The 14,959-nt window shown below is 49.4% G+C and overlaps 1 protein-coding gene across 1 annotated transcript; it reads right to left on the bottom strand.

Moving 5' to 3' along the window:
• Positions 1-4,365: 4,365 nt before the first annotated feature.
• On the bottom strand, positions 4,366-14,120 carry LOC121063092 (olfactory receptor 14C36-like). Its single transcript, XM_040543425.1, has 4 exons — positions 14,076-14,120; positions 12,403-12,505; positions 6,080-6,181; positions 4,366-5,327 (listed from the first exon to the last, which is right to left on the bottom strand). The coding sequence occupies exons 1-4, from the start codon at positions 14,118-14,120 to the stop codon at positions 4,366-4,368; spliced, it is 1,212 nt and encodes a 403-aa protein (XP_040399359.1).
• Between the last annotated feature and the right edge of the window lie 839 nt (positions 14,121-14,959).

Below are 14,959 nucleotides of genomic sequence, written 5' to 3'. Positions count from 1 at the left end.
TTTCAGAATTGGGTTGTATAGCACACACATTATTTACTGTAGGTATTCCCTGTCATGCTCTATATCTTTTCTGGCATCTGGTTTCAAGTTTTTATTTTGCTGTATTGTGTAGCAATGAGTTATGATAGCAAAAATTACTGGTCATGAGACTAATCTGGTATTTGTACTCAGCATTGCCATCATGTCCATGCCTTGAGAACCATCTCTTGGAAACTATTAAGAATTACATTCTTTACCTTTTCTCCTCAGGGATCTTATCTGTGGGGAACAATAGAGGGACACTTTTCCCCACTTCTTCACTCTCCTTCTCCTTCACCTCCCCCTTCTCTTCTAGGCTAGTTATAATAGCTCTTCAAAGCTTTGAATATCCTTAGGATGGTCAAACAGGCTGGCCATGAGCCAGCAGTGTGCCCCAGTAGCCAAGAAGGCCAATGGGATCCTGGCGTGCATTAAAAGGAGTGTGGCCAGCAGGTCAAGGGAGGTGATACTCCCCCTCTACTCTGCCCTGGTCAGGCCTCACCTGGAGTACTGTGTCCAGTTCTGGGCTCCCGTGTACAAAAAAGACAGGGATCTCCTGGAAAGAGTCCAGCAGAGGGCCACAAAGATGGTACAGGGTCTGCTTCCTGTGTAATAACTGGTCCTGCTAAGAAAAGATGATGGCTGATAGTAGTAGGAGACTCTCTTTGAGAGGTACAGACCCAATCCACTCTTGAGGAAAGTCTACTCCTTGCCAGGGCTTCATATCAGGGTTGTTACCAAGACACTGCCAGGCCTCATACAGCTGAAGGACTGTTATCCACTGCTGCTGTTTCACGTGGGCACCAGTGATGCAGCCAGGATCAGTCTGAGGAGTATCAAGAGGGATTACAGGGCCCTGGGAGCAGCAGAAAAGGAATCCTGATTATGAGCAACTTTTTCATCAGTCCTGCTGGTCAAAGACAAGGGGATGGAAAGGGCCAGTCGATTCTAGCAAATCAACAGATGGTTGCAGGACTGATGCCACAGGCAGAGGTTTGGCTGCTTAGACCATGAGACTCGCTTGGAGAACCCAGGGCTGCTGAGGGCTGCTGGGGTCCACTGTCAGAGAAGGGGAAGAACATCTGTGGTCATAGGCTTGCCAAGCTGGTGAAGAGGGCTTTAGTCTAGAGATGCTGGGAGAGGGGAACCTCAATCCATCCTGCTCCTCCCAGTTTGATGCTGGTGTCAGTGATAGATGCCCAGAGCCTGTAGGAGGGTCACGGGTCAGCAGGAGAGCACCTGAAAAGCAGCCCAAAGGAAGTCCAGCCACTGCAGCCAGTAAATCAGCTTTATCAGGGGCCCAGCTGGGTCTGGGTCTGGGTCTGGGAGGGTACTTTCCCTGAGTGTCTTCTAGGACAGCTTCAGGCACACAGCTTCTGGATGTGAGCGTGATATTTGCTCTGTTCAAGGAGCTGAGAGAATGCCAACAGGCATGGTGCTGGAACACTGACTGTAAGGTCCCTCCTGCCCCAGCACCTCTCAGGACTGGCACGGAACTGGATCCTGTGCTTCAGAGAGGCTGGGAGTCCAGCAGTAGTGCCATGGGCTTGAAGGATCATAACCAGCTCACTTCTAGCTGGGCAGGTCCTGGGCCAAAAATGGGATGTTTTTTAGGTGTGGTATTATAAGCTTTGTGATGCCTTGGAAATTCCTAATCCAGTAGGAAGCAAATGGCTGTTAAATGGCCTGTGATTGACTTCTTTTTGATATAGTTGACATGTCATCCCTTGGCTCCTGGCTGGGAGCAGTACCCACTATGTGCCATATAGGAAGAGGTCTTGAATAAGGGTTGTCATGTCAGAGGATTCAGCTTTTTCCTAAAAAAAGGTCTTCTTTTAGTTCTCCACACAGAAGTGTCCGATGCCCTAGGGGAGATGAAGCCTGCATGACAGACTGCAAAAAGTTATCCAGGAGCTGTAGGAGCCATTCTAGATCCATATCTGGTGGGTAGGAAGAGCACCTTTGGGTTGGTTGCTGGGCACGTTGTGCAGGCAGCTCCTAGACAACTTTGTACCTTTTCCCCTCCTGACTACAAAACCTCTTCTGTCTCAGGATTGGAGTAGCCATCAGAGGTGAGACAGATACTCTGAGATCATGAAAACCATCAGAAAGGTGCCCTGTAGAAGATGACTGATATGGGGAGGTCAGAAGCCTGGAGAGGAGAAGTGTGTGATTTGGGGGAGGGAAGAGGGGCTTGGCCATCATGAAGTAACAATTTTGAAAAGGTAAGGGGGTTCAGGTAATATTGATGCTGCTGCAACACTGACTCTGAAAACATTCCCTTTAGACTCTTACTGTGTTTCTAACCCCTAACTGCTACTCCTCACCTTGACTGTAATCCACTACTCTCCTGCTGTACCTCAAACCTTCCCTTGAAGCCAAAGTTCAAACCATAAGCCTTTACCGTTAACATCTCTCTCACCCCAATCCTTGTCCTTTTCACTAGGATTGAAATACTCTATTTAACCTTAGCACTCAGGCCAGCCCTAAACAAAACCCTATCCCAAAAACTTTCCCATACCCTAAATACGGGCCTGAACACCCTAAGCCTGTGTGCTGTGCCTAACCTGGGAAAGCCCTAATCCCTAAGCCTTAACCAGTATCCTGGTTCCTGGGACCTAAAACCCTCACCTTCATCTCCTCTCCTACCTTTAACTTAAGCTGTTTGCCCTCTTGGTAGGAATCGTATAGTTGCTGAGCAATCGTAAAGAATGCAGTCACACATCTGGTTGCTCAGAGAAGCTGTGGTTGTTCCATCCTTTGAGGTGTTCAAATTATGTGTTTGGGGAGAGCAAAACGATGTGTTTCCAAATTTTGCTCAGAGAGGGCTGTGATTCCAAAAAGCCATGTGTGGTGGTTTCACTCAGGTGGGCGGCCGAGCTCCACCACAACCGCTCTCTCACTCCCCCTCCTCAAAGAGGAGCGGGGAGAAAATACGATGAAAAGGGCTCAAGGGGTGAGATAAGGACGAGGAGATCGCACAGTAACTATCGTGACGAGCAAAACAGACTCAGCATAGGGAGATAGTACGATTTATTGCCTATTACTAACAAGCTAGAATAGCAAGAAACAAAGAAAAGAAACCAAAAGCACCTTCCCCCCCCTTCCACCCTCTTCCACTTCCTCCCTCTGAGTGGCACAGGGGAACGGGGGAATGGGGGTTATGGTCAGTCTATAGCGCTTCTTCTCTGCCGCTCCTTCTCGGTCACTCTCATCCCCTGTGCTGTGGGTCCCTCCCACGGGATGCAGTCCTTGGTGAACTGATCCAGTGTGGGCTTCCCACAGGCAGCATCTCTTCAAGAACTGCTCCAGATATGGGTCCATACCACGGGGTCCATCCCTCAGGAGCAAACTGCTCCAACCTGGTCCCCCACGGGCAGCAGCTCCTGCCAGGTCACCTACTCCTGCGTGGGCTCCTCTCCACGGACAACAGGTCCGGCCCGGAATCTGCTCCGTCAGGGGTCCTCCACAGGCCGCAGCCTCCATTGGTGCAGGTCCACCTGCTCCACCGTGGTCTCTTCTACGGGCTGCAGCGTGGAACCCTGCTCCACCGTGGTACTCCATGGGCTGCAGGGGGACAACCTGCTTCACCATGGTCCTCACCACAGGCCACGGGGGACTTCTGCTCCGGCACCTGGAGCACGTCTTCCCCTCCTTCTTCACTGACCTTAGTGCCTGCAAGGCTGTTCCTCACTCCCCTCACTCTCCCAGCTGCTGCGTGGTGCAGCATTTTTTTTTTCCCCTGTCTTAATATGCTCTCACAGAGGTGCAAACAACACCACTTATTTGCTCAGTTCTGGTCAGCAGTGGGGCCCTTACCAAACATGGGGCAGCTTCTAGATCCTTCTCACAAAAGCTGCCCCTATGGCCCCCTGCTACCAAAACCTTGCCACGTAAACCCACTACACCATGGAGACATAGTCCCAGGCAGACCCCTTTGGATCTTTCACCATCTCCAGGAACACTGTGCACCATCACATAAAGACTCAGACCAGGACATTCCTTTTTGCATTGCCCCATGCCATATTCCCTTTAGCCCATGCAGAGCCCAAGCAGAGCAGCAGAGCCTCACAAGGACTATTTCTTCAGCCTGCTCTTCACGTACATTTGGAGAAAAGCCCAAGCACAAAACACCAGCACTGAGGAAATCCACATTTATTACACGGCTTGGACATGGGATATGCCATGCTGTACCATACTGATACATAAGTACAATACATACATGTACAAAGTTGTCTGTGTAAGCCAGACTGATTCTATGCGACCAAGAAGTGGAGTGAATGCAGATAATCTGGAACTGTAACAGATTGCACAATAAATTGGAAAATATTTTGAAGACGTGGAATCTTATTTCAGCCAAAAGACTACTGATTGAATCATCTTCTTCAGGATATCTTTGAGCTCCTGGTTTCTCATGCTGTAGATGAGAGGGTTCACTGCTGGAGGCACCACTGAGTACAGAACTGACACCACCAGGTCCAGGGATGGAAAGGATAAGGAGGGGGGCTTCAGGTAGGCAACCGTGACAGTGCTGACAAACAGGGAGACCACGGCCAGGTGAGGGAGGCACGTGGAAAAGTCTTTGTGCTGTCCCTGCTCAGAGGGCATCCTCAGCACAGCCCTGAAGATCTGCACATAGGACAGCACAATGAAGACAAAATAACCAAAGGCTAAAGAAACACTAAATACAAGTGCCCCAACTTCCCTGGGGTAGGCATCTGAGCAGGAGAGCTTGAGGATCTGGGGGATTTCACAGAAGAACTGGTCCACAGCATTGCCTTGGCAGAGGGGCAGGGAAAAAGTAATGGCCGTGTGCAGGACAGCATCGAGAAAGCCACTGCCCCAGGCAGCTGCTGCCATCTTGGCACAAGCTCTGCTGTCCAGGAGGCTCCTGTAGTGCAGGGGCTTGCAGATGGCAACGTAGCGGTCGTAGGCCATGATGGTGAGAAAAGAGTATTCTGCTCCAATGAAGAAGACAAAAAAGAAGACCTGTGAAGCACAGCCTTCATAGGAGATTGCCCTGGTGTCCCAGAGGGCATTGGCCATGGCTTTGGGGAGGGTGGTGGAGATGCAGCCCAGGTCGAGGAGGGCGAGGTTGAGGAGGAAGAAGTACATGGGGGTGTGGAGGCGGTGGTCGCAGGCTATCGCAGTGAGGATGAGGCCGTTGCCCAGGAGGGCAGCCAGGTAGATGCCCAGGAAGAGCCCGAAGTGCAGGAGCTGCAGCTCCCGCATGTCTGCAAATGCCAGCAGGAGGAACTCGCTCACAGAGCTGCTGTTGGGCACTTGTTCCCTCTGGGCATGAGGACCCTCTGAAGGATGAAAGGCAATGACAGGTTAGGAGAGATGTCTCTGAGAAGACCCTCTGCCATTACCTATAGAATCCCGACTCCCTCAGTTGCTTGAGGAAGAAGCCAGCTCTTTCCCCAGCCCTAACAACTGAGTGAGATGATACTTGACAAATTTAAATAGATATTTGGCACTTAGTTCCAGTGAAGATACCTCCACTGAACGTCCCTGTGAATTAGTGCCAGGATAGCGCTGACCCATATGAGCATCAGTAAGAGAGCAGACAGTAAGAGCACCTGGGACAGGCAGAGAAACTTAGAAGAATCCTGCGATGTTCCGAAGAAATGAAGCAAGGAGAGAAAGGCAGACATGTATGACGTGAAGCCTTCTCCCTACCCAGCTTTGCTTGCCACCTCACGGTTAGCACCACTGCAAGGCTGGTGATGTCAGCTTCTTTGCTGTGCTCCACACTGCAGTACAATTCATCTCTCCTCTCCAGGAGGTGCAGGTGCTGAGAGGTTTACTTCCGGCCTGGGCCACGAGGCAGCAGAGACAAGGGCTGTGCTGGGTGGGAGAGGAGACTGGGGCTTTGTTCTGGGGAAGGCACCTGCACTGCAGCGGAGGGCAGAGAGCATCCTGAATCCGCCTCCCACGGCATTTCTGAATCCATTTCCCTCTCATTCTGCACGTGTGTCTCTGTTTGCAGATGGCCCTGCTGGGAACTGTCTCTGTCCACACGTCTCTTCCCTGTCCATGCTCACAGATCCAATCTGACCTGCTGTGTGCTCAGCTCTGCCCTGCAGACTTCTCCTGGGTACAGGGAAAGATCTGGAGACATTGCTCTTTTTGCAGGTCCTGATGAACAGCTTCAAAGCACCTAGAGGAGACAACAAAACAGGATCAGTCTGTAATCAGAGATGAGCGGAGGGACTTTCAGAGGCTCCGCACCAACCTATGTATCTTAGTGTAATGCTCTAGGAGTGTCAGTCTCCTAGACAAATATAACCACACCATTAGTATGCAATCCGCCACATCACTGAAGCTGGAAAATGGAGACAGAGACACCTAAAGGGTGTCTATTAAAGATAGTCTCTGTCTTGAATTTCTACTTGAAAAGTCCCCTGTGCGATGCCCTGGGGTGGTGTGGGGCTGTGAGCAGCCTGCCCCAGGCAGCAGGCAGCAGGCCCCTGCCCTGCCCTGCCCTGCCGGTGGGGCTCCTTCCACCCGCAGCTTCTCCCTGCAGCCCCTGGGCAGCTCCCCAGGCAGGCTGAATGCTGAGCCTGGCAGGCGGCAGAGGCCCTGCCCCACCACACAGCCCCTGGGGCACAGCAGGGACCCTGCTCTGCACCACAGCCATGGGCATCCCTGCAGGTGCCCTGCAGCACCTTCTCCTCCACACTGCACAAGCCACGAGAGACATCCTGGCAGCTCCCGGCCAGGCAGAGACGTCCTGGATCCAGGAGCCCCTTTCAGGAACCTCTCCTGCACTGTCCTGAAGCCAGAGACTTACCGTGTGCAGAGCTATGAAGATTTCTCCTGCACTGAGCTCTCCTCTGCCCGCATCCTCCAGGCTGCCTGGAATCCCCTTCTGCCTGGGTGCCTGTGGCCAGAGCCCCCAGCCCTGCTGTGCTTTGCAGAGGAGCTGCTCCTGGGCAGAGCTGTCTCTCTGCACCAGGGCCCTCTTGCCGGGAGCTCTCTCTGTCCCAGGAGCCCAGCCCAGCTCAGCACCAGAGGCCCAGCCCAAGGCATTGGAATCACCCCTCTGGTGGCTTTGGTGACGAACCCACGAACCTCAGGCACTGAGAGACAATTGAAGAAATCTCTCAAGAAGTCCAAGTGTGATGCAAGTTTCGTGCAGTGTCCCCCTGAGGGCCAGCACTGACACAGCCTCCCTCGGAACTTGTTAGAGCAGAACATCGGAGGCAGTGAGGACAAGTAGACAAAGGCAATGTGAAGGTGACACTGATGTGTAGGAAAACTGCATGTGTTTTCACCACGCACAAGGGCCAGACCTTGACCCCCTGGCCCTGGGAAGGGAGACCCTTTCCCTTCACACCTTGCTCAGGGCTCTTCCTGAGGCAGTAGGAGATGGGGATTTCTTTCTCTTCATGTCTAGTCTCAACATCCTGAAATCAACTTTGTGGCATTATATCTGTTTGATGCTGTTTTTCCCTACAGAGGAAAGCTAAAGCATCTCCAAAACCACTCTTCAGGCAGTCTCAGGCTACTTTTGCTCTGCTTGGATTCTCCATGCCACTGGGCGAGAGAAACCCAGGTGTCTCAGCCTCTCTACACAGGGCAGGTGCTTTAGGACCTGAACCCCACCTTGGCAGAACCCCTCTGGGCACTGTCCTGAATCCCACCAAAATAAAGAGCTATGCACTGGGACACCCATGTGCAAGTGGTGTCATGAAGGGATGAAAGACACGGACTCCTGATGGCTCTTGAACAGGAGACATTTATTGCCCTTTTTCAGTACTACATTTACTTTCCCCGTAGCCCCACACGCTGTCCATGCACCCGAATCTGTCATACAATTGGTTAGAGACCCTCAGACACACGCCTCGAGCCAGCCAGCAATTGGCCACTGCCCACAGCTCATCTTTAACACTGTAGCCGATTTACTTTATCTCAACCTTGCTCCAGTTTTTGTTTCTACCGCTTGTTTCCTCATTGTCTCTAATTCAGGGACATGTGAAACAGTGCGAAGCCACCTGCGAATTCCTTTCCCACAGTGTCACACCAGATCTGAGATGAGTATTATCATACTCAGATTTTCCTGGTGGCCATGCTCCTCGTAAGGCAGCTCTGTAGGAAGCTGGCCTGGTTCCTGGTGAGCAGGCACCACTGCTCACATGGCATCCCTCGTAGTGCCCAGGCCCTCCTCCTCCTGGGCACTGCTCACTCAGCAGGGTCCCAGTCTGCCCTGATGTGCAGGGTTACTCTTTCACTGGTGCAGGACTAGGCAATTCTCCTTGAAAATGTCAAGAGGTTTCTGTAGGCAAATTCATGCAGTTTCTCAGAGTTCTCCTGGACAGATGCTGCATTCTGTCAGCTGTTAATATCTTCAGGCAGATGGCTCACCCTGATTGGGCTCACAAGATTGCATCATGAGAAGTTGCTGGATAGTTTGGACAGTACAGGAGAAATCAGTTGAATGGAATTGTGAGGACAGGCTCACAGAAAGGTAGAGGATGGAAGGCTGCCAGGTTCCACCTTTTCTGTGTTTCTCATTCATGGTGTCATTTTGTCTGAATCTGTGTCCTAAATGTTGTTAGGCTGTGCAAGGAGAAATTTAGAAGGGCCAAAGCTCTAGTGGAGCTCAATATGGCAAAGACAACTAAAAATGCTTTTTATAAATACGTTAAAAAAAAAAAAAAAAAAAAAAAAAAAAAGCATTAAGGAGAATCTTCATCCTGTATTGGATGTGGGAAAACAGAATTAGAAGAGGTGAGGAAAAGGCTGAGGTGCTTAGTGCATTCCTTACCTCAGTGTTTAAAAGCAAGACCAGTTGTTGCCCTTGTACTCAGCCCGCTAAGCTGGCAGATAAGGACCTTGAGCAGAATGAAGCCCTCATAATCCATGAGGAAATAGTTAGAAAACTGCTATTCTGCTTAGATGTACACAAGTCTAGGCAGCTATTTGGGCTCCACCCGAGTGTACTGAGGGAGCTGACTGAAGTGCTCACCAAGCCGCTTTCCATCATTTATCAGCAGTCCTGGCTATCAGGGGAGGTCCCAGTCTACTGGCGACTAGCAAATGTGACGGCCATCTACAAGAAGGGCTGGAAAGGGGATCTGGGGAACTACAGGCCCGTCATTCTGACCTCGGTGCCGGGGAAGCTCATGGAGCAGATTATCTTGAGTACCATCACACAATGCTTCCAGGACAACCAGGAAATCAGGCCCAGTCAGCATGGGTTTATCAAAGCCAGGTCCTGCTTGACAATTCTGATCTCCTTTGAAGACAAGGTGATGAACTCAGTGGACAAGGGAAAGGCTGTGGCTGTAGTCTACCTAGACCTCAGTAAGGCTTTTGAAACCATTTCCCACAGCATTCTCCCAGAGAAACTGGCTGCTCATGGCCTGGATGGATGTACTTATTCACTGGGTTAAACACTGGCTGGGCGGCCAAGTCCAAAGCATAGTGGTGAATGGATCCAAAGGCAATTGGAGGCCAGTCACTGGTAGTGTCCCCCAGGGCCACGTACTGGGGCCAGTTCTCTTCAATATCTTCAGCAACGATCTGGATGAGGCGATCGAGTGCACCCTCAGTAAATTTTGCAGATGACTCCAATTTCGGAGTGAATGTTGATCTGTTCAAGGGTAGGAGGGCTCTGAAGAAGAATCTGGATAGGCTGCACCCATGGGCGGAGACCAGCTCTATGAAGTTCAACAGAGCTAAGCGCTGGGTCCTGTACTTGGGGCACAACAACCCCATATAATGCCACAGGCTGGGGGAAGAGCATGTGGAAAGCTGCCCGGCAGAAAGGGCCCTGGGGATATTGGTGGATAGTTGGCTGAATATGAGCCAGCAGTGTGCTCAGGTAGCCAAGAAGGCCAACAGCATCCTGGCTTGTACCAGGAATACTGTGGACAGCAGGAGTAGGGAAGTGATTGTCCCTCTGTACTTGGCCCTGCTGAGGACACACCTCAAGTACTGTGTTTAGCTCATGGGCCCCCCGCACAAGAAGGACACGGGTCTATTAGTTCAGAGGAGGGCCATGAGGATTATCAATGGGCTGGAGCACTTCTCCTGTGAAGACAGGCTGAGGGAGATGGGGTTGTTCAGCTTGGACAAGATAAGGCTCTGGGGAGACCTTACAGTGGCCTTCCAGTACCTAAAGGGGCCAACAGGAAAGCTGGGGAGGGACTCTTCATCAAAGAGCATAGTGATAAGACTAGGGATAATGGTTTTAAACTGAAAGAAGGTAGATTCAAATTAGACATTAGAAATAAGTTCTTTGCTCAGAGGGTGGTGAGGAACAGGCTGCCCAGAGAAGCTATGAATGCCGCATCCCTGGAGGTGTTCAAGGCCAGGTTGGATGGGGCTTTGAGCAACCTGGTCTAGTGGAAGGTGTCTCTGCCCATGGCATGTGAGTTGGAATTATGTGATCTTTAAGGTCCTTTCATACCCAAACTGTTCTGTGTAAATATGAAGCATGGCACCATACCAGTTACTAGGAAGAAAAATTAACTCTATCGCAGCCAAAACTAGGACAATATCCACCCCTCATTCCATACCACATACATCATGCTCAGGTCCAACACTTTCTAATTAATCACCACCACCTTTCCTGTCTTTTGATATGCACACAAAAATATCATCTCCTTAGTCTATTTGTGTCTATAATAATAATGATGATAATAATAATAATGATAATAATGATGATGATGATGATAATAATAATAATGATAATAATAATTACTTTTGTGTCCTGTGCAACTGCCCTTATCTCAAACCACGAACTTTTACATCTTTTTTTCCTCCCGGTTCTCTCCTCCATCCCATTGGATGAATAGCTTTGTAGTGCTGAGCTGCCTGCCAGGTCAAACCACAACAAGTTTTTTTGGTGCCTAGCATGGAGCACAAAGTTTGAGATGACTGATCTGACCACAGGGTTTTAAAAGTAAATTGTTATAAGCATTAGATCAGTTTAACAGTTGCTGATCACAATGTTGACTTTTTGATCTCGGGTCTGTTGTGCTTGTTTTCGGAATTGTGTTGTATAGCACATTACTAACTGTCTGTCTTCCATGTCATGCTTTTTATGAATTCTGGGGGCTGGTTTAAGGTTACTGTTTTGCTGTATTGGATAACACTGACTTATGATAGGATAAAATTATTGCTGCCTCCATAACTCGGGAACCATCTCTTCATCTCTTAGAAACTATTAAGAATTACACTCTTTTACACTCTCTGCCTTTTATTCTCAAGGAGTAAATCTATGCAGGGTGGAGGGGGATGTTTTCTTCCACTCCTTCACTCTCCCTTTCTCCTTCACCTCCCCCTTCTCCTCCAGGCTAATTACAGTAGCTCTTCAAAGCTTTGAACATCCTTGGGATGGTAAAACCAGCATATTCCTATTGTGATATTTCATGAATGTGTTTCAGCTTTTGTTTAAATTTAAACAACTACTTATGCATGCCATCCAGAGATCTGTCTGGAGTCAGGAGAGTTAGGAGTGGCAGGGAGTGTGGGAGGATATGGGCAGGCACCTAGAGCAGTGGGCACCTCCAGCGCTTTGGAACTTCACCTCTGAGAAAGCACAGAAAAAAAACGTGAAATGCTTGAAAAAGTGGTTATCACCCTGGAATTCCAAAGAGACACAAACCACTGCAATGCGCAGGGCCTTGACCTATGCTTAACAAGCCACTGTCAACACTTCCCAGACCCCTGTGACTTTTCCTGCAGGCACACACCAGCCCCTGTGACAGGCCCAGGAGCCACTACAACCCTTGTGAAGGGCCCAGCAGCCACTCCAAACCCTGCAACAGGTCCTGCAGGCACTCCATCTGCTGAGATGGGCCCAAAGTTAAACCAACCCCTGTGACAGGCCCTGCAGCCACTCCAACTCATCAGAAAGACCCTGCAGCCAGAACAACTCCTGTGTTGGGCCCTGCCCATCCTTCAGAGGAGAAGAAACTCCTACCTACACAGGAAAGGAGTAGGAAAAAGATGAGGCAGGTTTCACCAAAGAAGGGCCATCATGGAAGCAGGACGACAAAGAAGAAGAGATCATATAAACATCAGAAACCAAGTGATCCCTTTCCCAGGGTGAGCTATGAGGTATGGGAAAAGATTTCAGCCATCATCTTGGTGAGTATTTTGTCATCTGGCTGCTCCAGTGCGGGGAGAAATGGGACAATAGCCTGGAATTAGAGGAGAGGGAAGGCAAGCAGCTGGAATCCTTCTTTAGGGAAGGGGTGATTGACAAAGCCATTGGAAAAGGGCACAAGGAACTTACTCCTGTAAGGAGTCAAGGGAACAAAGACCTTGTATGTCAACCAGGAAAGTGGACAATCATGCAGAGGGGTATCCAGTACGTGAGGGAATTAACAATGCTGGAGGCGATTTGTATAAACCTAGACAACTTACAGCTATCCAAAGATCCAGGTGAAGTCAAGTGCACACGACCCACGTGGCAGAAGTTTGTACAGAGCGCACCATCATCATATGCCAACTCATTGGCAGTAATGACCTGGAAAGACCAAGAGGAACCCACAGCAGATGAATTGGCTAGGCAACTATGGCATTACAAAGTCTCTCTTCTTCCCTATGGGCCTGCATCTTGTCTTGAGAGAAACTTTCTCGTGAGGTGCAAGAACTGCAAGAGAATACATCTTCCTCCCCACCTGCATGAACCAATACCTCAACTATCAGGTGTAAGCATCCCTCTGCTCAAGAAAATTGATATAGTGGGTGCATGCTACATCTCACCCTGTGGTTGTGACTGTGTGACCATGAAAAGGCCATGAGAAAATGGGATGCGAAAATCTACCTCGACCTCCAGTCTACCTCCTGCCAAGTGCAGGAGAATGGTATGACCCCTGCCTGGTTCATGGGTGGGGTCAAGGAATCCATGAGGCCCCGGTGCTTTAACGATAATCTGTCTCCTCACAGGCCTCAGTGGCAAAGACAACAGCCATAGCCACAGACACAAAGACCTCGGTCCTTTTGGGACTATCAGCCTTGACACAGCCCCTGCTCATCTCCGCATCAGGCAGTCCTAGGGACTCCCAGACCTGCACCTGTTTCCCTGCTGCCTGCAGACCCCTGTCCATGTCATGTCACACCAGATCTGAGCTGAGTCTGATAACTCAGATCTTCTTGGTGGCCATGCTCCTCGTAAGGCAGCTCTGTAGGAAGCTGGCCTGGTTCCTGGTGAGCAGCACCACAGCTCGTATGGCATCCCTCGTGGTGCCCAGGCCCTCCTCCTCCTGGGCACTGCTCACTCAGCAGGGTCCCAGTCTGCCCTGATGTATGTGGTTTTTCTTCCTCTGCTGCAGGACCAGGACTCTTCTCCTTGCAAATGTCAACAGGCATCTGTAGGCAAAATCCTACGGTTTCTCAAGGTTTCCTTGGAGTGATGCTCCACTGTGTCAGGTGTTAACATCTGCAGGCAGATGGCTGACCCTGATTATGCTGTCTCTCACAAGGTAACTGTAGCAGGAGTTTGTAGGACAGTTTGGACAATACAGGAGTAAGTAGTTGAATGGAATTGCAGCACAGACTCAGAGAATGGTAGGGGATGGAAGGCTGCCAGATGCCACTTTTTCTGTTCTTCCTTCTCATGCATGCTGTTGTTTTGTCTGGAACTGCATTCTATATACAAAACACTGCACCATACCAGCTAGTAGGAAGAAAATTAAGTGTACCCCAGCCAAAACATAGACAATATCCACTCCGTATTCCGTACCATCTGCATCATGCTCAGCTCCAGTACTTTCCAATTAACCACCACCACCTTTTCTCTTTTGACATACACACAAAGATATCATGCCCTTAGTCTATGGGTCTCCTGGTGTTGGCTAGGATCGAGTTTTCCTCCTAGTAGCTAGTATGATGCTGTGTTTTGGATATAGCATGACAAGAATGATGATTACACACTGATAGCTTAGTTGTTGCCCAGCAGTGGAGGGCTGGGGGTGCCTGAGAAGCTGGGGGGACAGAACCAGGACAGCTGACCCCAAGTGGCCAAAGGGATGTTCCATACCGCATGACATCATGCTGAACAATCAATATGGGTGGCTGGCCAGGGTAGGGGCTACCACTGCTTCCGGACAGGCAATCATCGTCATGATCATCATCATCATTGTTCGTATTATTTGCCTTCCCTTTCTGTCCTATTAAACTGTCTTTATCTCGACCCATGATTTTTTTTATTTTATTTTTTTTTCCCCCTCATTCTCTCCTGCATCTGCTGGGGGTGTAGCAGGATGTGTGTGTGAGTGAATGGCTGTGTGGTGCTGATCTGCTTGCTGGGTTAAACCACACTCTTTTTGGTGCCCAACACGGAGCACAAAGTTTGAGTCAATGACAGATCTGACCACAGCATGTTCAAAACCAAACAAAAGTAAAAGAAAGCTATTACAAGAATTAGATGATTTTAATAGTTGCTGAACACAAAGTTGATTTTTTTTTTTTTAAAAAAATCTCAGGTCTGTTAGGCTTGATTTCAGAATTGTGTTGTATAACACATTACTTACAGTATGTCTTCCCTGTCATGCTGTTTATCTTTTCTGATGGCTGGCTAAGTTTATTCTTTTGAAGTATTGTGTAAGACTGGCTTATGATATGATAAAAATCCTGGTCGTGAAACTAATCTGGTACTTGTACTCAGCATTGCCTTTACTTCCATACCTTGGGAACCATCTCTCAGAAACTATTAAGAATTATACTCTTGACATTTTTCTCCTCAAGAAACCAAGCCATGGGGGAGACAAGGAGAGGACACTTTTCCTTACTTCTTCACTCTCCCTTTCTCCTTCACCTCCCCCTTCTCCTCCAGGCTAATTACAGTAGCTCTTCAAAGCTTTGAACATCCTTGGGATGGTAAAACCAGCATATTCCTATTGTGATATTTCATGAATGTGTTTCAGCTTTTGTTTAAATTTAAACAACTACTTATGCATGCCATCCAGAGATCTGTCTG

Source organism: Cygnus olor, unplaced genomic scaffold, assembly GCF_009769625.2.
Source record: "Cygnus olor isolate bCygOlo1 unplaced genomic scaffold, bCygOlo1.pri.v2 S104, whole genome shotgun sequence".
Lineage (NCBI taxonomy): Eukaryota > Metazoa > Chordata > Aves > Anseriformes > Anatidae > Cygnus > Cygnus olor.
This window is presented reverse-complemented; position numbering and strand designations above follow the sequence as displayed.